The sequence below is a fragment of the Saimiri boliviensis genome, chromosome 3, assembly GCF_048565385.1.
Source record: "Saimiri boliviensis isolate mSaiBol1 chromosome 3, mSaiBol1.pri, whole genome shotgun sequence".
Taxonomy (NCBI): Eukaryota; Metazoa; Chordata; class Mammalia; order Primates; family Cebidae; genus Saimiri; species Saimiri boliviensis.
Genome location: NC_133451.1, coordinates 136,126,042 through 136,152,398, shown reverse-complemented (window position 1 = coordinate 136,152,398; position 26,357 = coordinate 136,126,042). Strand labels below are relative to the sequence as shown.

At 40.4% G+C, this 26,357-nt stretch overlaps 1 protein-coding gene across 4 annotated transcripts in view; it reads left to right on the top strand.

The window, feature by feature from the left end:
• The window catches only part of TMEM131L (transmembrane 131 like), a 177,217-nt gene that overhangs the window by 80,615 nt on the left and 70,245 nt on the right, over positions 1 to 26,357 (top strand). For all 4 annotated transcript variants that reach the window (XM_039479164.2, XM_039479163.2, XM_074396807.1 and 1 more), the window contains exons 4-7: positions 5,049 to 5,117; positions 11,536 to 11,659; positions 12,710 to 12,826; positions 13,988 to 14,098. In XM_039479164.2, coding sequence (XP_039335098.1) covers positions 5,049 to 5,117; positions 11,536 to 11,659; positions 12,710 to 12,826; positions 13,988 to 14,098 — 421 coding nt within the window. The remainder of the gene's footprint in view (positions 1 to 5,048; positions 5,118 to 11,535; positions 11,660 to 12,709; positions 12,827 to 13,987; positions 14,099 to 26,357) is intronic.

The window sequence follows — 26,357 nt, the reverse complement described above, 5'->3', positions numbered from 1 at the left end:
GCAGACAGATTGAATTTTTTTAGGAATAAGAAATCTGGGCATCGACTTGCTTTTGAAGGATCTTGGAGTCATCCAGTGCAGCTTGCTTGTTTTGCTGGAGAGGAAACCGAAGCCCTGTGTCATGTTGGCGTTCATGTCACGGCTAAGTCCCAGCATCTTCTCATTTCCAGTGAAATTTCTTTTCTCTTGAACTAGGCACTTTTTCAAACTGGTTCTCTGTTTTATGTATGTCGAAAAAAAAAAATGTGGCCAAAGTTTTAAAAAAAGATTTTTTTATTTTAAAAGATAAAAAAACAGGTAAAATCTTAGACAAAGATCAATGTTTTTCAAAATAACACATGTGGGCATCCTTGTCTACAGGTCTTGCTGCTGAGAAAGCTCAGCTCTTTGCAGAAGGTCTTTAAAATAAGGACTAAGAGTGTGTGGAACAGGATCTGTATCAGTAAGAGCTCAGAGACCACAGATAGCTCCTGCCTTTATTTCTCATCCTTATGCCTTTCTCCTGTTAAAGAAGCAAAGTGATCCCTTTTATTTAAGTCTCTCTCTTTTCTTAAATCTAGGCACAGAGTCTTGCTCTGTTGCCCAGGCTAGAGTGTAGTGGTATGGTCATTGATCCCTGAAGCTTCGAACTCGGGGGCTCGAGGGATCCTTCTACCTCACCCTCCCTGGTAGTTGGGACTGCCAGAGAGAGAGAGAGAGAGAGAGAGAGAGAGAGAGAGAGAGATAGAGAGAGAGCGCTGTATTGCCCAGGTTGGTCTCAAACTCCTAGGCTCAAGCAATCCTCCCACCTTGTCCTCCGAAAGCCCTGGGATTACAGGTGTAAGCCACTGCACCTAGTCCATTTTTCTTTTTTAACTAGGAGCTTTTTTAAAACAATTATATTACAGACGGAGAAGGAGCGAAAATTAGAAATACGTGGCATAAATTTATAATTGATTTCTCCAAGATGAGTGTGGTTATTTGATGCCAGTTGTGAGGACTCCTAAGAGTAAAGGAGGCCAGGTCGTCTTTGACATAAATGAATCATTATTATTAAGGGTGAAATGTGAGAAGGGTGAAATGTGAAATGCTGACTTTTGAGTGAAATGGGAAAAAGGAGGAAGTTTTATCTTTTATTGGTATAGTTATTGAGACTTGTTTCTTTGAAGCTGACTTTGGCATTTCAAACAGGGTATCATTTCTGGGCACTGATATTTGAGGATAATTGTTCATGTTCGTAGCTGACTAAATTCTGGCAGTTTCTTCTCTCCTACATCCCCTAGTCTTTTAACAGTTTTTGCAATATGTACATGTGTAAGTACTCTCCAGGTCAATACCAATGTCTGAAATAGTTTTACCTGCAAGAGCTAACTTTTGAATTTATGTACTGACATTAAAACTCCTTGTAACTTGATACGGTATTTTTCAAGCTGTAAAGTCAATTAAGCTGAAATCAGCCAATGAGAAAAAGAACTTATTTTATGACTTTTAGAGAAAAAAAAAAAACGGCATGGTTTGATTTCTCTATTTGGAATCAAAATAGAGTTTTCTTTGAAGTTCGAGACACTCTGGCTATTTGTACCGTATTACTTTAGGTTTGGCCCTGAATGTCTGATTTTTACTGGGTATGTAAAACTTTCTAATTGCGGGATTTAAAAATCTCTATTAGAATATGAGACAGCCCAAGTGTATATTTCATTTATTTTGTAATATTCAGAGATAGTTATTACTATCCTGCTTGGGACTTTTAATTCCAGAGGCTAACATTCACTTTAAGCTCAGTCAGCTTCTCCATCTGTTCTCTTTGCTTTTCTTATTAGATGAGTGTCATTCTCTTAGTAATATGAGCTAATATTTATTGAACTTAATGAAGCCTTTCCTTCATATCTGACGCATCATTTTATCTCATCCTATTTCATTTTATTCTCATGGTCACTACGGGGTAGATCATTTCCATTTTACAGATAATAAGGTTGGGATTTCAAAGAAGCTAAGTGACCGATACTCTCAGGGCTAGAAGGTGATGGCCATGGGCCTAGAGTCTGGGTTTGACTGGCGTCTGCTTCCCAAGCCCTCACCAGCAGGCCAGACTGCACCGGTTCCTTGGATAGGTCATACAATGCCTGAACTTGACACTAGGCTCATGTTTCCCACCTCGACAGATCTGGATTGGAATTTGGACTCTGCCTCTTAGAAGCTATGTGACCTTGCATGAATTACTTAAATCCTCCAAACGTCCTCTGCTCATTTGGAAGTTGTATAAAATCCGATGACAGATTCAGTTTTCAGTGCACAAGACAGGAAGAAGACTGTCATTAATTACTTTATCTTAGGCAGTAGCCTGACTTTTCTCAAGATTATTTTTGGTACATGAAGTTGCCTGTTTTTTTTTTTTTTCCTTCTTTTCTTTTGAAATGCTGAGACTGGCCAGCTCCATCTGGAGTTGGGTCCCTGTGGTGGATGTGCTGTGGGCACCTCTTCGCCTCTGTCACCTCCTGTGGTTCTTCACATCATTTCTGGAGGCTACGTGTGTGTTAGTGGCCTTCTCTGCAAGCCAGTTGTAAAATTAGTGCTGGCCTTTTAGGGTTTGAGTGAATAGCATACCTCTCCTCTGACCATGTTCGAAACAACTGAAGAGATTGACAAGAGTTAGGCAGATGGAGGCCAGGGCATCACTTTATTATTAATATAGCTGTCGCTGAGATAAAATAAAGGAGATACAAACAGACTATACTCGAGAAAAGATAGAGAAAAAAGAAGCTTAGATAAAGGCAGAAAGTGGAGGGAGGAAGAAGAGATTACAGCTGGAATTCTTCCTGTGAGATGGTACTTTGGAAGGGTTCTTGGGACTCTGCATTGTTTGTACCTTGAAGAAAAGTGGGGTCTTGGAGACGGACTTGCTGAAAGGTTACATAGCCCATTGGTTAGGAGGTTTAAAAGTCAAATGCCTGGCCGGGTGCGGTGGCTCACGCCTGTAATCCAAGCATTTTGAAAGGCTGAGGTGGGAGGATCACCTGAAATCAGGTGTTTGAGACCAGCCTTACCAACATGGAAAAACCCCGGCTCTACTAAAAATACAGAATTAGCCAGGCGTGATGGTGGACACCTGTAATCCCAGCTACATAGAAGGCTGAGGCAGAAGAATCACTTGAACCCGTGAGGCAGAGGTTGTGGTGAGCCGAGATCGTGCCATTGTATTCCAGCCTGGACAGCAAGAGTAAAACTACGTCTCAAAAAACAAAAAACAAAAAGTCGAATGTGCACTCCTGGACCAGCCTTTGAACTAGCTTGGTCGATGGCTGCTGGGTGGGAGGAGAAAATGGAAAGATTCTATTTACTTCCTTAGTTTTAAGACAGGTCTCAAAGATGGTCTTGCTCTGTCACCCAGTCTGGAGTGCTGCGGCTATATCATAGCTTACTGCAAGCTCAAATTCCTGGGTCCAAGCAATCCTCCTGCCTCAGCCCTGAGAGTACCTGGGACTACAGGCACATGCCACCATGCCCGGCTAATTTAAAATTTTTTTTTTTAGTAGAGACAAGGTCTCACTGTGTTGCCCACGCTGCTCTCAAACTCCTGGGCTCAAGTGATCTGCCTGCCTTGGCCTCTCAAAGTGCTGGAATTACAGGCATGAGCCACTGCCTCCGGCCAAAGAGATTCTATTTTGGAAAGCTTGTTCTAGTCTTTGAAAACAGTTGCTCGTGTTACCTTTAGGAGCTTCTTCAGTTAAACATCTTTAGATTATTATAGCTTTTAAAATGTCATATGGAAGTTGATAGTTTTTTGATACTCATATATTTTGTATTTTATGTTTTTAAGTATATTTATATGCCATGTTGTATCTTTATTATGATTTTCTTTTACATGTTTTTTAAAATACGTTTTGGTATGTTTTTCTGCTACATTGACTTGTGCCTTTTGACTATGAAGGAAAATGAAATCATAGTGATGATTAACCACTGAAATGTGACCTGCTGTGTGAGATTCTGTGTGATTGTTATTCTTTTTTTTTTTTTTTGAGACGGAGTTTCGCTCTTGTTACCCAGGCTGGAGTGCAATGGCGTGATCTCGGCTCACCGCAACCTCCGCCTCCTGGGTTCAAGCAATTCTCCTGCCTCAGCCTCCTGAGTAGCTGGGATTACAGGCACGCGCCACCACACCCAGCTAATTTTTTGTATTTTTAGTAGAGATGGGGTTTCACCATGTTGACCAGGATGGTCTCGATCTCCTGACCTCGTGATCTACCCCCCTCAGCCTCCCAAAGTGCTGGGACTACAGGCGTGAGCCACCACGCCCAGCTGATTGTTATTCTTATGCAGGCTTGTGATGGTTGCAGCCTCACAAGCTGTCCTGGCTATGCAATACTATCCTTGCCTTGTTATAAGAAATCTAACAAAGTCAGAGGCCATAGTCCCCTCCCCCAGGCCAACTTTACTTGTATGTCATTTCCTGATTTAGGATTTATGAAAATAGCCATGTCATCCAAATTACTCAGAAGCAAAACCTATTACAAATTAAATCCATCTCTAATTCTGTCTGAATGCTTACAAAATCTGTACGTTTGATATCAATTTCTTTCTTTTTTTTTTTTTTGAGACTGAGTCTTGCTCTGTCGCCAGGCTGGAGTGCAGTGGCACAATCTCGGCTCACTACAACCTCTGCCTCCTGGGTTCAAGCGAATCTTCTGCCTCAGTTTTCTGAGTAGCTGGAACCACAGGTGGCTAATTTTTGTATTTTTAGTAAAGATGGGGTTTCACCATGTTGGCCAGGACGGTCTCGATCTCTTGACCTCATGATCTGCCCACCTCAGCCTCCCAAAGTGCTGGGATTACAGGCATAAGCCACCGTACCCAGCCTGATATGAAGTTCTAACCATAATCTTAGATTATCTTAAATTTTATAACTCTAGAATTCTACCAGACTTCTAATAATTCAGTTTTATCATTTAAATTCTAGAAGGGAGTATAATTATATCTCATGCATTGAGAGTCATTGGTCTAAGTACATCGTCATATCTCAGCATTTAAATATTAAACTACAACAAAATCAATTTCTCTTTTCTATTTTTTAGCTTCTCGGACAAACTATTTAGTGGAAAAGGCTTACATTTTCAGCCATCAGTTTTAGATTTTGGAATACAGTAAGTATCTTTTCTTTACGATTAAACTCATTTATGCTATTTATTTTCAGGATTTTTTTTTTTACATATATGTGCAATGTTAAATTTTAAGTATATTGATAATATGAAGAGATATTTATCCTGGGACTTGTTAAGAGAAATATTTTTGTGAGAGTGCAACAGTTGTTTCAGTCCTTTCTTTAATTTTTTTTTTTGAGACGGAGTCTGCCTCTGTCACCAGGTTGGAGTGCAGTGGTGTGATCTTGGCTCACTGCAACCTCCACCTCCTGTGTTCAAGCGATTCTCCTGCCTCAGCCTCCTGAGTAGCTGGGACTACAGGCGCATGCCACAATGCCCAGCTAATTTTTGTATTTTTAGTAGAGATGCAGTTTCACCATGTTGCCCAGGATGGTCTCGATCTCCTGACCTCATGATCCGCCTATCTTGACCTCCCAAAGTGCTAGGATTACAAGCATGAGCCACCATACCTGGCCTCCTTTCTTTAATTTTTATTAAGTATACCTTGTAATATTTTATAGTGATTGGAATTTAATAAAAAGTCAATGCTGTTTTTCCAAAACAAATCCTGTTATTTTATAATGAAAAACTCTGAATATTGATGGTCTCTGAATTTTTTTACGCTAGATTCATTTACTCACTTGCTTTTACTTCTTGCTGTGCCTTCTGGATTCAGAATTGCACCATGCTTACAGTTGTTAGGATTAAGACTTTGGAAACTTAAGTTGGGGAAGGCAGTGCATAAACTGTAATGACTTTACAGTATCATGTAAAGAACCACAAAATGAAGAGAATGTGATCTGAGTGTCAGTTGAGGGCCTAACTTGGGAACCTGGAAAAATGAAGGGAAGGGTGACGCTGTGAAGAGCAGGCAACATTAGGACTCTTGTTGTCTGTGATAGTTTGCATCTTGAAGTGTTAAGCTTCCTGGATGCAGGATATAGCCACATTGAAAAGACAGAACTTCTAATTAGTAGTTTCAAGATTGAGGGGTTAAAGCACTGCTTGTTTCTGGGGCCAGCTTACAACACTTCAGTTTCATGTAGAGCCTTTTGAATGACAAGCAAAGTTTTGTGAATGAAGTAACCATGGCCATAGGAGAGCATCTGGGCTGGGCTAGGGTGGGCTCCTGGTGTGCCCTCCTTTATGCATCTGGATTACCTGCTTTATATTCCCTTCTAATCATCAAAATGTTAGAACTACAGTGAAGGAGAGTGAACTTGGAATTTTTTTATTGTTTTTATTTTTTAGACGGCATCTTGCTGTGTTGCCCTGGCTGGAGTGCAGTGGCATGATCTCGGCTCACTGCAACCTCCACCCACCGGGTTCCAGCGATTCTCCTGCCTTAGCCTCCCAAGTAGCTGGGACTACAGGTGGCCACTACCACACTGGCTAATTTTTCTATTTTTAGTAGAGACAGGTTTTCTCCATGTTGGTCAGGCTGGTCTTGAACTCTTGACCTCAGGTGATCTGCCTGCCTTGGCTTCCCAAAGTGCTTGGATTACAGGCGTAAGCCAGTGTGCCCAGTCCAGTTTTTTTTTTTTTTTTTTTTTTGAGACGGAGTCTTCCTCTGTCACCCAGGCTGGAGTACAGTGGCACAGTGTCGGCTCACTGCAACCTCTGCCTCTTGGGCTCAAACGATTCTCCTGCCTCAGCTTCCTGAGTAGCTGGACTGCAGGTGCCTGCTACCATGCCTGGCTAATTTTGTGCTTTTAGTAGAGACAGTGTTTTGCCATTTTGGGCAGGCTAGTCTTGAACTCCTGACCTCAAGTGATTTGCCCTCCTGGCCTCCCAAAGTGCTAGGATTATAGGCATGAGCTGCTGTGCCCAGCCTGAACTTGGAATTTAAAAGTATTATACTGAGCTTTTTAAAAAGACATTCTATAAAATGAGGAAGAGAAAACTGGGACTTTGCCAACTTTGTAAGATTCTAGGTGTCTGCTTTTTTTGATTTTTTATATTTTTACTCTTAAGAAAGTTTAATCGAAGCTAAATTTTTAATAATTCAGTTGATAGTATAAATAAGCTGAATTTATCATAACTTCGTTGACTTTAAATTCTGAGAGGAGACTATACTTTTGTGAGAATTCTTTATTGTGAGGCTGAGCGCAGTGGCTCATGCCTGTAACCTCAGCACTTTGGGAGCCTCGGGTGGGCAGATCACTTGAGCTCAGGAGTTCAAGACCAGCCTGGCCAACATGGCAAAGCCCCTGACTCTACTAAAAATACAAAAATTAGCCGGGCATGGTGGTGTGTACTTGTAGTCCCAGCTACTTGGGAGATTGAGGCACAAGAGTTGCTTGAGCCCAGGAGGCAGAGGTTGCAGTGAGCCAAGATCATCGTGCCACTGTGTTCCAGCCTGGGTAACAGAGCTAGACTCTGTATTGAGAAAAAAAAAAAAGTCTTTATTGTGAAAAGAAATTTTGATGCAGGATCTACTTCAAAGAATATATGTTATAGATTGGTAGATATAAGATGGGTCGTAGTAAGTATAGCTATTAGGATAATAATTCTAGTTCATTGGATCCTGGCTGTCTAAAATATTTACTCTTCAGTAACATAAAAAAATTCTGTAGTTGGTTGAGCATGGTGGCTCATACTTTAATCCCAGCACTTTGGGAGGCCAAGACAGGCAGATTACCTGAGGCTGGGAGTTTGAGACCAGCCTGGCCAACATGGAGAGACCCTGTCTCTACTAAAAATACAAAATTAGATGGGCGTGGTAGGAGAATCGCTTGAACCCGGGAGGTGGCGGTTGCGGTTAGCTGAGATTGTGCCATTGTACTCCAGCCTGGGCAACAAGGGCGAAACTCCTATAGTCAATGCTATAGGGGCTATGGATATACTTTTTTTTTTCTTCTTTTTTTTTTTTTTTTTGAGACGGAGTTTCGCTCTTGTTACCCAGGCTGGAGTGCAATGGCGCGATCTCAGCTCACCGCAACCTCCGCCTCCCGGGTTCAGGCAATTCTCCTGCCTCAGCCTCCTGAGTAGCTGGGATTACAGGCACGCGCCACCATGCCCAGCTAATTTTTTTGTATTTTTAGTAGAGACGGGGTGTCACCATGTTGACCAGGATGGTCTCAATCTCTTGACCTCGTGATCCACCCGCCTTGGCCTCCCAAAGTGCTGGGATTACAGACTTGAGCCACCGCGCCTGGCCTTGGGGCTATGTATATACTTGTCCAACCCACATGGGATTGGATCCAGGACCCCTGTGGATACTAAAAGCTGAGGATGCTCAGGTCCTTGGCATTGTATTTATATACACTCTCTCGTATACTTTAGATTATCTCTCGAGGCCGGGCACGATGATTTACGCTTGTAATCCCAGCACTTTGGGGGACTGAGGCAGAAGGATCACTTGAGGCCAAATTTGAGACCAGCCTGGACAACACTGTGTGAGACCCTGTCTCTATAAAAAAATGTTTTAAAATTAGCTAAGCATGGTTTGCGCACCTGCATTTCCAGCTACTCACGAGGCTGAAGCAAGAGGATCACTTGAGTCCAGGAGTTCAAGGTTACAGTGAGCTATGATCATGCCACTGCACTCCAGCCCGGATGACAAAGCGAGACCCTGTCTCAAAAAAACACACAAAACAAACAAAAAAACTCTAGTTTACTTATAATGACTAATACAGTGTAAATACTTTGTAAATAGTTGTTATACTCTATCTCTTTATTTTTTACAGTATTGTTATTTTTTGTTTTTTATTTTTCCCTCAAATACTTTCAGTCAAGCTTGGTTGAATCTGCAGATACGGAGAACTGACCGTATGTGATACACATTTGTTAATTAGCAATATACATGAATCGCTGGCCCTAATAGCTAGAAGCATGCTGAGAGAATGCTGAAAGTCTTTGATTTGAAAGAATTTATGATTTTTAGATTGAGTTGCCTTTGGAAGATTCAGTTATGTTTATGTAGTACTTTATGGTTCCCAAAGTGTGATCATGTTCCTTGTCATTTGAGTTTTATATCAATCCAGTGAGGACAGGTATTATCTGGGTCTGTATTATTTTCAAATATCTCTTTGTTTGAGCATGTACTACAAATGTGTTCCTACATTTGTTGCTGAGAAGGAGTGCAGTTTGCTCAAGGTCATTTCACTAAAAGTGGTAGAATAAATCTTCTGATTTCTACGATAGCACTCATGATGCTATTTTTCTTATTAGTGAGGTCTGGAATATGATTATGAGAATCAGTTTGCTCAAGTTAAAAACTCAGTAAGAACCAACTTTAGCCTAAATTAGAACACATTTAAGATTAGTTGAGTTTTGGCTTAATTTATAGGCATTAGAGTAAAACTTTACCCCAAGGGTTCTTCACTGGCCCAGTTCAGCTTTTGCTCTGGTTTATTTTGATGTTGGCCTTGAGCAAATCCCAGCTCTCTTCATAGCTTTGATTTTCCTAGAGGATGCAAAGTCGGGATCTTGTTACTCAGTTGCCTCTGCCCACTTCTTAGGGCTTAGATTAAGGGTTAATATTCTGCTGGTCCTAAGATGAAAATTGTTAATAATTCATAGAGATTTTAATCATTTCTTTTGTAGTGTTAATAGTCTCTTCCAGTTGTCACTAGTGAAGGAAATTTATATCCTCATAACGCTTTTAAAAATAGAATTTAAAAAAATAGAATAAAAATAGCACAGTGGTGACTAGGCTTCAGCTAGCATTCTTTGTTAGGTCTGGAGAGATTTCTGGTGGTGCAGTCACTGGCTCTGTAGCACTGCTATTTTGCATTCTTATTTTCTCATGTATTTCTCTGATAGACATGTATATTCTCTGAAACCAGAGATCTTGTATTTCAATTATGTGAATGGAATATAAAGCTTTGAGGATAAGTATTAATAACTTTGATGACTGATACTATTTACTTAAGTAATGTTAATGGCCGTTATTTCTTTTTAATTGTGGGAAGAAAGAGCGTAATGCTCTGAGGTAAGGCTTTTTTGAAGTGACTCTTTATGTGTATGGTAGTGTTGAACATTTTTTTAAAAAAGATTGTATTAAGAACATTTTGAAAAATTAGAATTTCAATCACATTGATGTGTTATTTTATCTGTAATGGGATGTGAAGAACTACATTTTGAAATATACATTGGACATATTAAACCTTTTGTTGAGACTAGTGATTAAAAAGTAAGAGTGAAAGCCAAAAGAAAAATTCCAAGGATTTGATGGTAGTAATATAGTATTTTGGAAATCTCATTATATATAAGAGAAGCAACATCCATGTCATTTTTCCTGAAGCATACATTTTTAGTATCAGAGAAATTTGAATACAATTAGAAAAATATCAGCATAATGAATATTAGGTATAATTTATTCATTATGCTGATATTTTTCTGATTTTATTCCAATTACAGATATAATTAATTCAGCTTAAATTAGAATATAATTTTATTCCTAGGCCATCCTGATGAGAACTGTGTGTTTGGCTCTGTCTGCCACTGAGGCTATTAAAACTGAAGAAATGACTTCAGTGAAATTTTTGCTGGCTCTCTGTTCATTGCAACATAATGAATGAGACTGAATTTGGTCTTGAGAAGTAGGAATCAGAGTTAAGTGATTAGAGGGAATATTGTAGGTGGCTTCTGGTAGGTGGGCCAGAGACCAGCTCCCTTCCTCTGGCAATTCCTTCATCAGCGTAGAGATGCTGTAGGTGGAGAGTGCTGCCGAAAAGAATTGGCATCGAGCCCTTCGTGAATTAGTGTGTTTGCCACAGAGCAGGGATTCTTACTTTGAGGTTTATGGAAGGTTTTGAAGCTGTGTATGAAACTTTTGTAAGCGTATGTTTGTGGAGGGAGGAGCCAGAGCTTTCATCAGAGTGTTTGGAAAGGCTCGTAATTTAAATGGATGGGAACCACAGCTGCAAAGTGCTGCAGCGTTTTCAGTTTTCTCACGAGAATGGCCTTTAGCCATAATTAAGTTTTCCTTTTATAAGCCCTAATAAAATAACATCTCTTTGTAAGTTGAAAATGCATACCTCCCTGAACAGTCCCTTTAAATTTATTACTCAGAAAACAGTACCCTAAGAAAAATTGGGTTTCTCTATGAGCAGTTTCTCATCTCGACATATTTTCATTTGAATTAGAGACCCACGTCCGAAAAGTGCCTACATGTGTTTTTTCTGTAAGCATTTTAATGCCTTAGATGGGTTAAATTTTTCTGACACAGAAACCAGTGGAGTGCTACTGTGGGTTGGCCTATACCTAAAGAAAGTTGTTTTTTCATTTTATGGTTTTTGACTGTTGTGAATTAAATGCTTTATTAGCAACACAATTGGATAATCTAACTTTGTGATGAACAGCAACAGCTTTCTGGGTTTAAAAATATGTGTGTGTATGTATATAATAATACATATATGTATGGATAGTAATACAACTATGCAATCTATTGATTTTTCTTTGTTTCTCCTCCTAGGTTCCTGGGACATCCTACAGCAAAGATTCTCCATGCTTACAACCCTAGTAGAGACAGCGAAGTTGTGGTGAATTCAGTGTTTGCAGCTGCTGGACATTTCCATGTGCCGCCAGTTCCCTGCAGGGTGGGTGTTGATGGACTCCTGGAAACTATGCCGTGGCAGGCTGCCAGGTTTTCTTGCTTTCTTTGGCCTGAAGTTTTTACTTTCTGCTCCCTGTCTCCCCGTTTTCTGCTACCCAAACCCTTTCCCTCTGTGTGTTTACCTTGCATTTACTTTTCCAGTTGTTCATTTTTATAATTTTGGAGGCTCTTGATATCTACTGGGGCCGGAGGAGGCGGGGGTTATGGGGGAGTTTGAAGACTCTCAGCTGTGTAGTAATGTATGTATATTTAACGTGGCTTTATAGTGACTAAAGAAAGTTTATATTACTTGTCTTGAAATGACTACAAACTCTGAGGCATTTAGTAACTAATACAAGTTTATAGTTGAGACCTCTTCCACCTCTCCAACCTACTAGGAAAGTTAGGTGTCCTTTCTAAACGTAGGACTGCAAGGTATAGCGAATGGCTCCTTGGAAAGCTGATCGGTACCATTACACAGAGCTTAAACCTAGTCATCTAATAGTTTTAATTTCAGTGGTCTTGAATGTTTAATGATGGTCTTAATTGCGAGTAGGCTTTTATTTATTTTGCTTACTATGTCTGCCTGATATTATGTACTTAAGAAAAAAAACACTGGGACTAAGGATGTGTTGTAAGGGGAAGCCCACTGTTTGGTTTATGACAGTCAGTCTGGATAAACGTTGTTCCTGATTTTTATTACATAGCCACATGTTTGTATGTTGATTATTCTCTATATTTAAGTAGAGATAGATCTGTTAGCTAAAGACAGTTGGACCTGTGGGTGTGGAAAAGGAGGGGAAGGAAAGATGTGAGACTGACAGTTCCAGTCTGAAGTGAAAGGACTCTCCTCAGGCAGTGGTATATTCTTTGATATATCCTCTTCGGTGGACACTGAGCAGTTTGGGGCTTCTTACGGATTCATGATACTGATAAATCAAGGGTGCACAATATGCAACTGTCTATTAACAGAAGTTGTCAAAAAGAGTCTGTGAAAGACAATTCATCAAAGGGGCCATTCCTCCAAATGGCTGATTGGGTATCTTTCTTTCAGGTAATTCCAGCACTGGGGAAAACTTCCTTCCGAATTATTTTCTTACCTACTGAAGAAGGAAGCATTGAAAGCTCTTTATTTATTAATACCTCTTCCTATGGAGTCCTTTCCTATCACGTGAGTAACTTTTTCCTTGTGTCACGTAATTTGGTTGGTTGACCTAACCATAGGGGTGGATATTTTTAAAAAGACTTTTGGAAATGTTATCATCTGGTTTATGTCGTTAAAATATAAGACTGTTAGTGATGTTAAATTCATCAGCGTTCACCCTTTTCTGCCTGACCTGCCATAGTTGGCTGTCTTTCCTACGAGTACAGGGCTATAACCCTACTGTGGATCTTTGGAGGATACAAAGCAAAGCAATCTGTCACACACAGTTTCCCATCATAAAATACAGAAGTCGTTCAAAGCTCATGGCTCTCACCTCACAGGCAGTTAGGAAGGAGGTGCTCTAAGGACAGTCTGTAGTGATTTTGCCTGTCTCCTTTCATTGGCTTAGGAATATTTCTGATTGGGAGACATTGATTGTGTGCTTGGATGCTGGTTCCAAGGGAGCTCACTATTCATATCAAGGTACCAGGAAGGGAGCTTGAAGAATCTTATTGCTCTTCTCAGAAACAGGAATCATTATCTCTAATGGTACCTGATGTAGCATTTAACAAGATGTGGCATCAAGTAATTGAAGTGCCAAGATCAGTTTTTGTGGTTGTTTCTTACTGGATTCCATTAAAGAGGTCCCATATCGGAAGAGTTGCCTACTTGTGAACAGATTTGCTACAGTGAGAAACATTCAGCTTAAATACAGCATTCTGTATTTCTTTCTTTTCTTTCTTTCTTTCTTTTTTTTTTTTTTGGAGACAGCGTCTCACTCTGTTGCCCAGTGGCGTGATTTCGGCTCACTGCAACCTCCACCTCCCAGGCTCAAGCAATTCTCCTGCCTCAGCCTCCCAACACTGCCCAGCTAATTTTTGTATTTTTAGTAGAGACAGGGTTTCACCATGTTAGCCAGGCTGGTCTCAAAGTCCTGGCCTCAAATGATCCACCTACCTTAGCCTCCCAGAGTCTTGAGTGGGTGAACCACCATGCCCAGCCAACATTTTGTATTTCTGAAACATTCATTGTGTTTTTTGTAGACAGAGGTAAGTGTAATAATTGGATTAATAGAGTCTTGAAGGCCATGATGATGAATATAGATTTCCTTTGGAGATATGCTTTTGTGTCATGGCAAATGTGTTTTAAAACTCTAACAGAGGAGCAATTCTCTCTCTTTCTCTGCAGGTATCTGGAATCGGCACTCGCAGAATCTCTACAGAAGGGGCTGCAAAAGAGTTACCAAATGCTTATTTTCTGCTTCCAAAGGTCCAGAGCATTCAGCTGTCACAAACGCAGGTCATTTTAATATATTTACTTTGAATGCTGGTGGCCACCAAACTGTAACCCTCTCAGAATTGGGGTTTTTACTATTTTCTGCTTTTTGAAAGAATGATACAGAAATAATATACATATGTAAAATACTAGTGGATTCCATGTAACTTCTTTTTAATGGCTGTAGAGTTCACAGTGTTGATATTCCATAGTTTGCCTAATCTTACTGTTGGTCTTTTGAAATATTTCCAGTTTGTTTGTTTGTTTGTTTTTTGTTTTGTGATGGAGTCTCCCTCTGTCGCCTAGGCTGGAGTGCAGTGGCGCAATGTCAGCTCACTGTAACCTCTGTCTCCGGCTTCAAATGATTCTCCTGCCTCAGCCTCCTGAGTAGCTGGGATTACAGGCGCTTGCCACCACGCCCAGCTGATTTTTTCTTTTTTATATTTTCAGTAGAGACGGGGTTTCACCATGCTGGTCATGCAGGTCACGCTGGTCTCGAACTCCTGACCTCGGCCTCCCAAAGTACTGGGATTACAGGCGTGAGCCACCACGCTTGAAATGTTTCCAGTTTTTCACTGTTATTACCGTTAGGCCATATACCTATTTTATGTTTCTTTACTTTTCCTTCTGATTCCTCTGTTTCCTGGGGGCATGTTTCATAAAGAGGAGAGATGCTTTGGTTAAAGACTGTGAACCATTTTACAGAGCTTGTTAAATCTTACCTGGTTGCTCTTCAGGGAGACAGCCTCCATGGTCCCCAATAATAACAGGCCTCTAAGGATGTCTTGCTGTCTTTCCCCACTTCCTGCTTCTGGTCCTGCTGGATGGGGCTTAGTGGGAAGAACTATTTCTGATGTTGTAGCGGATGTGTAGTGATAAGTTAAAATTATTTTAATATATATTTCATTAATCATTTTATAGGGTTAGCTACTTTTTTTCTTTTATTATCCGTATTTCCTTGGAACTGGATAACTGTTATAATTGAGAAAAGCTCTTGAACCAATCTATTATAAAACTTACCTCTTCTTTTGGGTTGTTAAATAAGGAACATTGCTTAGAATTTGTAGTCAATACCATTGGTACCTGGGGCTTTCATTCATTCAGCGGTTCTCTTGAACCTCTGCTTTGTGCCACGCCTTGGTCTAGAGTTTGTATCTGCATAGAGCTTACATTCCAATTGAGGAGAAAACCCAAATTAATTTACCTCTAGCGTTATATCTATATTAATTTACCTCTAGGGTTGTATCTGGGATCTTTATCACCAAATAATTGTTAGGGATTTAAAATATTTTTATTTTTATAAAACTGCAAAGCCCCTCTTTGCAGAATTTTAAGGAGTACTTCTTTTAATTTGCAAATTTATATTTGGTTTAAATCCTAAAACCAGGGGGATGTGTGGAAAGGTTTTAAATAGGAGACTGATACAGATGTGCTGTGGTTTGCATTTTTGGAGAAGGGATTAGAAAGAGTGAGATTCAGTTTAATTCGCATATACTGGCAGCACAGGTTTCAGCAGATGAACATTTTTAGCCTTATCTCAGGGCTATCCTTCAGCAAAATGGGGCAGCTGAGAATGGCCGGGTTTCTCCCGTGACTGCACTGGGAGCTCAGAGGGCCAGACGCCTTATCAGTGGAGATCTGAGTATTGGAATACAGATGGGTATTCAGAGTACCTTAGTTATTGGGGGTTAATGTGAGGATAAGTGGAATGAAGGGAGAGAGGAAGCTGACTCTGCAGGCCTCCTAGAGAGCTGGAACAGCTTGCCCATTATCTGACCCCCGTGGCCTGGCAGATCCTGCAGACTTCTCATGATGCCCATTGCCCTTTCCTGCACCAGGCCATCCTCATTTCTCTTCCGGTTAACTGTAGTACCCCATTAACTGCCAGCATCTATTTTGGTCCCTTCCTACCTCTTTCCCCAAAATTCAGGTTGGACCACATTAGTCCCCTGCTTGAAACCCTTCAGTGCATTCCTGTAGGTCTTAGAATTTAAACCAAATCCTGCTTAAGGCTGTGAGGCCCGCATGGTCTGGCTGCTGTCTCTCGTCACCTGCGTTGCACGCCGCCCATTCTTGGTCTCTACCTCATGGCCACAAGAGCCTTCCCCCGCTCGATTGTGTCATGCCATTTCCCCTCCTGCCCCAGGTCCCTGTGTCTGCAGTGATCTCAACCTCCACCTCCAACTTTTCTCCAGATTAACCCTTATTTCATCCCTCCTTTTTCAACACACTCTTGAGCTCTTCAGGGACTCTTACCTCTCTCCCCATCCTAATTTCAGGACCTTTGTTAGACTTCTACTCCCACACTTATCTCCATTAAATAATCACACTTGGACATGATGTAATTGCTTCACAATTCTTTCCATCACCCATGGAATGGACGCCCCAAGAAAGCAGGGACTGTGTGATTGGACATCTTGTTGCACTCCCTGCTCCTCACCTGGGAAGCAGTGGGTGAGTGGAGTTTTGGCCCGAGGTAGCTCTGGGGCTGTCCTCACAGGCCAGGTGCTGTCACTCCCTGCACTGCTTTGTTTCTGCTTCAGAACAGACCCAACTCTGTTTCTTGGCTTTTTGGTATTTAAAAAATTTATTTTGTAAACAGCGTTGTGAAGTATAATTCACATATCACAAAATCCACCCACTTAAAGTGTACCATTCAGTGGGTTTTAGTCTATCCAGAATTGTGCAGTCATCACCACTGTCTAATTTTAGAACATTTTCATTAACTCAGTCCCTTATTTTCTGTCTCTAAAGATTTGTCTAGAAAAGCAACATTTTTTCTTAAAGAAAAGAAAAGAAAAAAATTTGTTTTGAACATTTTATGTAAATGAAATGTATGGTCTTTTGTGATTGGCGACTTTCTCTTGGCATGTTTTCAGTTTCAGCCGTCTTTCATTTCTTTTTGTTACAAATAATGTACATTGTATGACATGCTGCATTTTGCATAACCATCCATTGGTGGACATTAGTGTTGTTTCTACTCTGGCTATTATGAATAATGTTCTATGAACATTGTTGTGTAAGTTTGTGTGGACGTATCTTTCATGTCTTTTCTCTTGGGTGCATACTTAGCAGTGGAATTTTGCTGGGTCATGTGGTAATTCTGTGTTTAACATTTTGAGGAACTGTAAAACTGTTTTCTAAAGTGGTTGCATCATTTTACAATCCCACTAGCAATCTATGAGGATTCCAGTCTTCTACAACTTTGCCAACACTTATCTTGCATTTTTGCTTTTGTTTTTTTAGTAGTTATCTTACTGGGCATGAAGTGGTATCTCATGTGGTTTTGATTTGCATTTTTTGTAATGACTAATGCCATTGAGCATCTTTTCATGTGCTCAGTGGCCATTTGTATATCGTCTCTGGGGAAGTGTCTGTTCATATCCTTTGCACATTTTAAAATTATGTTTGTCTTTTTATTGTTGAATAGCAAATGAATTAAATTCTGGATGTTAGGCCTTTATCAGGTACATGGTTTGCAAATATTTTCTCCCTTTCTATAGGTTGTCTTTTCATTTTCTTGATGATGCCCTTTGAAGTACAAAAGATTTAAATTTTGATGAAGTCAAGTTTTCTGTTTTTCCTTTTGTCACTTTATTATTTTAGTATTATATCAAAAAAGGCCTAAGGTTATAAAGCTTTACTCCTATATTTCCTTCTAAGAATTTTATAGTTTACATTTAGTTTTTTTTTTTAAAGTATGTGTCTATGTGTATGTGTATATATATGTATATATATACATACATTTTTCTTTTCTTTTTCTTCTTTTTTTAGAGACAGGGTTTCACCATGTTGGCCAGGCTGGTCTCAAACTCCTGACCTCAGGTGATCTGCCTGCCTCGGCCTCCCAAAGTGCTGGGATTACAGGTATGAACCATCATGTCTGGTCTTACATTTAGATTTATGACCCATCCTGACTTTAAGTTTTAGTATATGATGTGAGGAAGGATGCATATTCATTTTTTTTGCATGTAGATGTCTGGTAGTTCCAGTACCATTTGTTGAAAAGACTGTTCTTTCTACACTGAATTGCCTTGGTATCCTTGTTGACCTCTCATCTGTGGCCCCGTTCCTGGCTGTGGATTCTCTCCTTCATTTTTCATTCATCGTAGGGTCTGTGAGTTTAGTGAAGTCACTTTCTAAGGCTGCTCTTTTTGGTCATTGTTCTCCCCCCATCAGTCAAAAATAGTTACTGAAACATTATTTTCTGAGTGTTACAATAAATGATAGGGCTGTGAACACAACACAGTATCCCTACTCTTGTGATATTACAGTATAAAATACTTCAGAATTTGTAGATGAAATGTAATTTTTTTGGCTGGTTTTTTTAGAAACCAGTATTTAAAAATCTGAGTATCAAAAAAACTCTTAAAAGACAGTTATTTTCATTTCTTTCATTTTTACTGTGATTCAGGAAAATAAATTTTAAAGTATCTTTTAAGTCTTGCTATACCTAAAACCAAAAACTTACAAAATTTAAACCTAAGAAATAATTGTGGTATCCCTCTAGGAAAAAAATCCTGACTATAATATTTTTGTGTCAAAACTGCGTACATTACGTAAGTTCCTTGTTGTATTTTAAGTGGCTATAAAGTTGTCAACTGTTCTTAGAAAGGAGTGTCTTTATTTTGATATTCTACCTGTTTTACGTTTTTATACTCTCTGCCTGTTGTCAAGAGCCCATTGTCCAGGGTTGGGGGGTTAGTGGCTTCGGGAGGTCAGACTCCCTTAAAAAGAATAAGAGGGTGTGGAAGGTACCAAAGGCGTAATTGCCTCTTCTCCAGTATAGAGCTAGAAAGTATATCTGAGAGAAAGCAAAGCAAGAAGGTTTAGACAGAAATATATCATCAACTTTTCTTTTTTTTTTTTTTGGTGGGGGTAAGGAAGGAATCTCATTCTCTTGCCCAGGCTAGAGTGCAGTGGCGCGATCTTGGCTTACTGCAACCTCTGCCTCCCAAGTTCAAGCGATTCTTCTGCCTCAGCCTTTTGAGTAGCTAGAATTACAGGTGTGTGCCACCACACCTGGTTAATTTTTGTTTTCAGTAGAGACAGGGTTTCACCCTATTGGCCAGGCTGGTCTTGAACTCCTGACCTTGTGATCTGCTCACCTCAGCCTCCCAAAGTGCTGGGCTTACAGGCGTGAGCCACCACACCCAGCCAACTTTTCTTTAACTTGTTCCCTTAGTGCCACGTGAGGAGAAAATAACTGTTTGTTTTAGGAATAAAATTTGAAGTTGAGAGAAGAAATACAGTTGTTTTATGTATGACAATTGAATCATTATGAATAAGAAAACTGAGACTAAGATGATAATAGTGGTCTAAAAGCATTTTGACTGAAACCATAGGGCTATATAATTTTTCGACTTTTGTATGTGAGTGGGTAAAAAGTACAGGCTGATTATATGTTTGGGTCTGCCTTACATATGGGTCTAGATAGAATTGGATTTTAGTATAATTCATTGAGTATTTAAAAAATTATCTGGCTTCAGTGTAGGCAGAGGACAGAAAGGCATGTATGTACCCAAGGATACCTGAACATAAATAGTTTGGAAGGTGATGGTTCTAGAATTTGCAGGTACTGCTTGACTCATCCATCTGTGAAATGCTGATCAGAGAAGGAAAAACAGCAGGAATCTTTCATAAAACTGTGGAGCATGGATCATAAAATGCGAGATGTGCTTGATGTAGGATGTTGAGGATACATAATTCAAATGTCATTTTTAAGATGGTTATGAGTTATCTGTTGCAAAACTTGAAATATGGGTTGCCAGAATAATCTTAGATGATAATGGATGTTTTGCTACTACAAATATAGCAAAATTCAATCATGAGAAAGGAAAGCAATGAGAAAATAGATGTGTACCCCCTCACCTTTTTTTTTTTTTTTTTGAGATGGGATTTCACTTTGTCACCCAGGCTGGAGTGCAGTGGGTTTATCTTAGCTCACTGCAACTTCAGCCTTCTGGGTTCAAGCCATCCTCCTGCCTCAGGCTCCTTGGTAGGTGGGATTACAAGCGCACACCACCATACCCGGCTAATTTTTCTCTTTTTTGTAGAGACAGGGTTTCGCCATATTGCTCTGCCTGTTCTCAAACTCTTGGACTTATTGATCCACTCACCTTGGCTTTTCAAAGTGCTGGGATTACAGGTGTGAGCCACCACATGTGTGCGGTATTTCTCCTTACATATATTACAGCACTGCACACAAAGGTATGCATTCGCTTTTTCTCACTGCTTCCAATTCATATGCTGAATGGAATCCTCAAGGCAATAGTATTAAGAGGTGGGGCCCTCGGGAGGTGACCATGTCCTGACGCTGGAGCCTCCATGAATTGGATTGGTGCCCTTAACAAAAGAGGGCTGGCCGGGTGTGGTGGCTCACATCCTTTCACTTTGTGGGGCAGAGGTGGGTGGATCACCTGAGGTCAGGACTTCAAGACCAGGCTGGCCAATGTGGTGAAATCCCATCTCTACTAAAAATACAAAAATCAGTTGGGCGTGGTGATGTGCACCTGTAATCCTAGCTACTGGGGAGGCTAAGGCAGGAGCATGTCTTGAACCCTAGAGGTGGAGGTTGCCGTGAGCTGAGATTATCCCATTGCACTCCAGCCTGGGAGACAGAGCAAGACTCCATCTCAAAAAATAAAAATAAAAAATAATAAAAAAAGAAGCTTGTTTGCCCCTTCTGCCATTTGAGGACACAGATGGCATAGTTGGCACATAGCAGGTGGTGTCTAGGAGGAACCATCCGTCACTAGAATCTCTTGGTACTTTAATCCTGGACTTCCCAGAACTGTGAGAATAAATTTCTGTTGTTTAATACTACCTAGTTTGAGGCATTTTGTTATGGTTGCCCATGTGGACCAAGATAGTAGGAAAACATGGAGGTAAGATTGCATTTCTAAACCTTTTCATTTGGTCCTTCTTCTTCTTTTTTTTTTTTTTTATTTTGGCCCTCTCACAGAGAGAATTCCTAGCAATCAAAGTCACTGTGGTGGTGGGTCTGAATGATGGTCTGAGGCTGTCCTGCTTTTATTGCATTCTTCTTGTTATTTGTCACTTGGGTTTCTTCCAGTCATTCTCTCTTCACTCCAGTTCACAGGTCACTCTGCTGCTGGTGATGTCATGTTACACAAACTGGTTATTTCCCTGGCCACTGGATTAGCTGAGCCTTCTCTTGTTTACAGGATGCAGTCCAAGCTCCTTTGCTTGATATGCGAGGTCCTCAGTAACCTGGGACCAGCTTCTCCCTCCAGACTCAGAGCTTCTACTTCTCTTTTCTGAACTCTGGACTCACAGACCTCTCATCATTCTCAGTACATGCCATCCCTTTTCCACAAGCTCTCTTCGCCTCATAAGCTTTGATCCCATTCTAATTATTCTAATTCCATTCTTCAAGACCCAGTTCAGATATTGCCTCTCTGGCACCTCTACAGGTTCCCAGGCAGCCTGTGCTCAGGGTCTGCATGCCACTTGGTCCACACCCTGCCTTAATGCTTGGAGTCTCAGGTGTTTCTCTTCTGTTCTTCCATGAGACTCTGTAGGAGGTACAGGGCCTGCTTTTTCATTTTTATAATCTCTGTCAATTTCATGTTTAGTACACTGAGGACTCCCAGAGTTTTTAATAGATAAATGAGTCAATGGCCATCTGAGTTGAGATCCCTAAATAGCATATCTACTGATCATAACATCTCAGATTTGTAGAACTTCACCTTTTCACCACATCCACCAGTTTGACCTTCAGCAGATTTACTACCAGGTCAGGTGGCATTATTCTTATTTTAGAAATTATCGAATGGACTTAGAGTTTAAGTTACTTGGTGGAGGTTGAGAGCAGAGCCTGTGAATAATTATTAAGAATATTTTATTTTTTGTAATAAGGGTGCATTTTGATCCTTGGCAGTGCCAGTTCAGTATGCTTTAAATTTTCCCCAAATTTAGTGAATGCTATATTGATTTTCATATCTATTGCTTTAGTAATCCATGATCCAGGAAAGATAAATACAAATAAAATGTTCTCTGAAGCATTTTTATTATGGCAAAAAAGCAGACACAATATCCCAACAGTAGAAAAAGGACTTAATAAATGTAAGCATATCAACATGGTAGAATATTAAGTAGTTCTTCGAATTATGATTATGAGACTTATTTGGGAATGTTTGACAAGTGTTAAAACTATACTACGATTGTAACTAATATATGACGGGGTATAGCATAGAAATATAGTGGTGTTAGGCTCATGAGAAAGCAAGAAATTGTATTATTTAAATGTTTTCTCCAATAATGTATTGGATTCAAGCCATTGAGATTTGGGTAGTATTTCATTGATTTATTTGGGCAAAGCAGAATATTTGAAATTGGCATTGTCTCAGAATCTGGCATTTAGGATCATTAGCCATATAACTTGTCTGAGAGATTGAAAAGAACTTAAATTATTGTTACTGAAATCACTGTAAATAATGTTAAAAATGTGATTACAAGACAATGTGGGAAACTTGGTTTTAAAGTGAGAGGAAAACCCTGACACACAGTTCTGCCAAGTAAAGGTAGTTTTGTCGTTGTGTGTGAGAGTGTGTGCGTGTCTCTGTATGTGTATGTGTGGCTCAACATAGTATCAAATTATTGAATTGTCTAAGAGATATCTCTTAAGGATATTCTGGGATTATCAGAAACTATAATGTGATTATAAGAAAACATGGGAAACCCAGAAAAAGAAAACATTAGAAATAAACCTTAAGACCACAGTCATACTTGGCAACGATCATCATAATTAATGGTTGGTTGTCTGCTTGCAATATTTTTTCTGAGAGTATGTGGGGACGAGGGATTTTCTCCTTCTCCATGGCAACATATTCTGGATAGTGTACAGGAGAGATTATCTCTGGATATTCTGTGTGATATCTAATATATTTCAGACCAGGAGTTCCTAACCTTTTAAAACTGGCACAACCTTTGCTTTCAGAGTGTGGTGTCAAACCCTTGTGCCTGCCTGCCAAGGACAGGTGCTGGGCAAAGATTGTGGTCCCGGGCTGCCTGCAGTGTGGCGCCTGCTAGATTTGGCGTGGGGAAGGTGCCCCAAGTTGTTACCTGCTACTTGCCTTCTAGGGTGCTGACACCTGTCAATTAACGTGGCAATCTAGAAGGGAAGCTGTAAACTCAAGGTAAAGAGGAGAACGTGGAAAGCCTTTGATGAGGAAATGGAAAGGGGCACATTTCTCACTGACAAATTACAAAATGCCTGATCTAGGATTTGAAGATGGAAAAAGAGAGAACAGAGAAATAAGGGCCTTTAGGACTGTCCTGTTTTCCTGATAGTCTTACGCAACTAGTTAAATGGAATAAACGGTATTGTGATAGCTGAAAATTCCTAGAAATACCTGTGTAAACATAATGTATTTAGTAACATTTTGTTGTAGTTTTAGCAGTGCATCAAGATGTAACCGTTTTTTGTTGTTTGAGATAACACCTGGAGATTTTTGTCCTACCTCCAAGAGGATTGAGGAGCCCGGCGCAGAGGTGAGGTCAGAGCGGAAGTTTAATAAGTGAAAGAGGAAAGCTGGATTTTTTTCCCCAGGCTACTTTTTCTTTTTGAGACAGAGTTTTGGTCTCATCACCCAGGCTGGAGTGCAGTGGTGCGATCTCGGCTCCCTGCAACCTCCTCCTCCTGGGTTCAAGCAATTCTCCTGCCTCAGTCTCCTGAGTAGCTGGGATTACAGGTGCCTACAACCACACCTGGCTAATTTTTGTATTTTTAGTAGAAATAGGATTTCACCATGTTGGCCAGGCTGGTCTCGAACTCCTGACCTCAGGTGATCTACCCGCCTCAGCCTCCCAAAGTGCTGGGATTACAGGCATGAACCACTGCGCCCGGCCTCCAGGCTGCTTTTTATGTTTTGCGGGAATAAGGCACTAACCCATGAACAGAGGGCTCTCTGGAAACCCTTCCCTTGCTGTCTACTTAAGGCAAGCTAATTCCTTTCAGTTTCTTTGAGTGATAGAAGTTGTTTGATCTTTTTTATGTAAAAATGATAGGCTGTCAATCTCTGGAAAATGATTACTGTATATTAAGGGGAAATTAAGTGATGATATACATTTACTTATCTATCTACTTCTGAATACAGCTCTTTTGTTTTTTGAAAGGATTTGCTTAAACAAAAAATTTTCTTAAGTTTCAAGTGAGAATGGCTCTGTGGAATGGAAACGTGGGAAGGGGAGAGGTAGAAGGAGGGTTGGTGACTGGAAGAAAGGAGGAGAGCATGGTGAAGACTCTAGAAAGAAAATACCAAGCTGTGTGGGTGGGGTGTGCTCCTTCCCCTCATTTGTGTTTCAGACTCAGTGGAGTCTCTTCACCCTTCATCTTCCTACTGTTTGCTGCTTTAAAAACTGCTTTCTCGGCAACCGTGCGGACACAGTTTCCTGGTTCCTCTTTTAACTCAGTGTTTACCTTGTTTATCTTTTTGCCTCCCAGGAGAATTGACTAATTCTTTACTGAAAACCCTAAGAGATGCCTGTTGTTGCAGGATGTTGGGATTCACTCGGGCTGGCTGGCAAAATACGAAATATTAGGGAAAGTCGAAAGATTATCGTAAAAGCTTTTGTATTTATGTATTTTTCTATACTAGATATAAACCCCTTAAGAGCAAGAATTGTGCCCTAATTTTGTTTTCCTATTGCCTAGCACAGAGTCTGGCAATATAACATGTAGTAAATCAATGACTGACAATTGGATAAATGGATAAAAAGGAAAACATTACAATAAGCTGTTTATGAAGATAGGAGACAGAGATCTTCCTTTGACTTCTTTCATTGATTCTCAGAGTATTTTAGAAACTTTTGTTAGAAGACTTAGAGATACCTAATAAATAATACCTCTCTTCCTGACCAAGTTCTGAATCATATCTAAGAATCTGGAGATAGAGAATTAAAACCGCCTTTGTATTACTAATAAGACATATTCTCCTGTATCAGCTAGGGTAAGAGAGCCAGGAGTTACTAACTCCTCCCGGGCTAGGGTAGACTTCGAGGTGACTCACTGGAGGGGAATTTGGGTCTGAAGGACAGATGCTTCCCAAAGTATAGAGAGGAGGTGGCAAGAACCCAACTGCTCTAGGAGCCGGCGCCCTGCTCAGCCCTTCCCATAGCATAGAATGCTTACTTGCTGCCCACCTGTTACGTAATTGGGAAGGGGGGAGGACGGCTTGGGATAAAAGGACTGGAGTGTTTAGGGAAAGAGAAGCCTTTCGTTATGACATCCTTGGTTTTGGTTCTCTTCACCCTTTGGAATTACCTGTTAAGCCCAAAGCCATCAGCCGACTTCAGCCCTGTGCTTTCACCTTCCCTGGGCCTGTTCCTTCTCCTCCTGAGAGCCTGCCCCTCCCCTGCTTCCTTTGTTGACCCTGCTCGGGCCGCTGGGGTCTGCTGTTGAGTTTGCCCCTAGAAAGCTTTGAGATGGATTAAATTCACTAATCATCGGCTTCAAGACCACACTGTAACCAGGGTTGAAAGTTCACATCCCCCTCTGTTATCCCCATCCCAAATTCTTTTCAACTGCAATAGCCAGTACGGTTTATCAGAGCTTTTGCGATGAGATGTAATAACAGTGTTAAAATATGTCAGTAGAAAATACCAGCCATATAAAATGCCTGTCAGAGAGATGATTCGTGGGCGTGAGTAAGAGGGTGAATTCCAAACCAGACCACCCGGCTACAAATCTTGGTTCTGAGTGACTTTAGCCAAGTTACCTAATCTCCCTGTGTCTCAGGTTATCTGTAAAATATGTAATAATAGCCCTTTCGGATAGGATTGCTGTAGCTATTGAATCAATCAATTTCTCTAAGCGCTTAGAACTAGTCTCCGGCACATAGCTAAAATGCCTTAATCACTTAACTTTTAAAAAGAAGCTTTGGAATATAAACCCTTTCCTATTAATGAAACTCAGGGAGAACTTTAAAATTCAGAGATTCAAACCCCTGGCAGGCCATGAAAGTTCAAGGCCGTGGTGTGTCGCATGATCTTGGCCTGTGAGTTAACTTTCACAGAATTTGAAGTCCTCCTCAATTTCTTGGTCTTTTTAGTATTTTAATCAGAGAGGTTCTCCATGCCTGTGTACAGATGGGGAACTTTTAGCAGCTACAGCCTGGATTTGTTCTTGCTAAAATGTGTGTGGTTTCCCCAAGGTTTCAGAGTTTGTAGTGGTTCAATAGTCAATCTTTTGAGCCTCATTTGAATCTACAGTCTTAATGAAACACATAAGAATAACTTCATTCATTAACTTCACACCCCC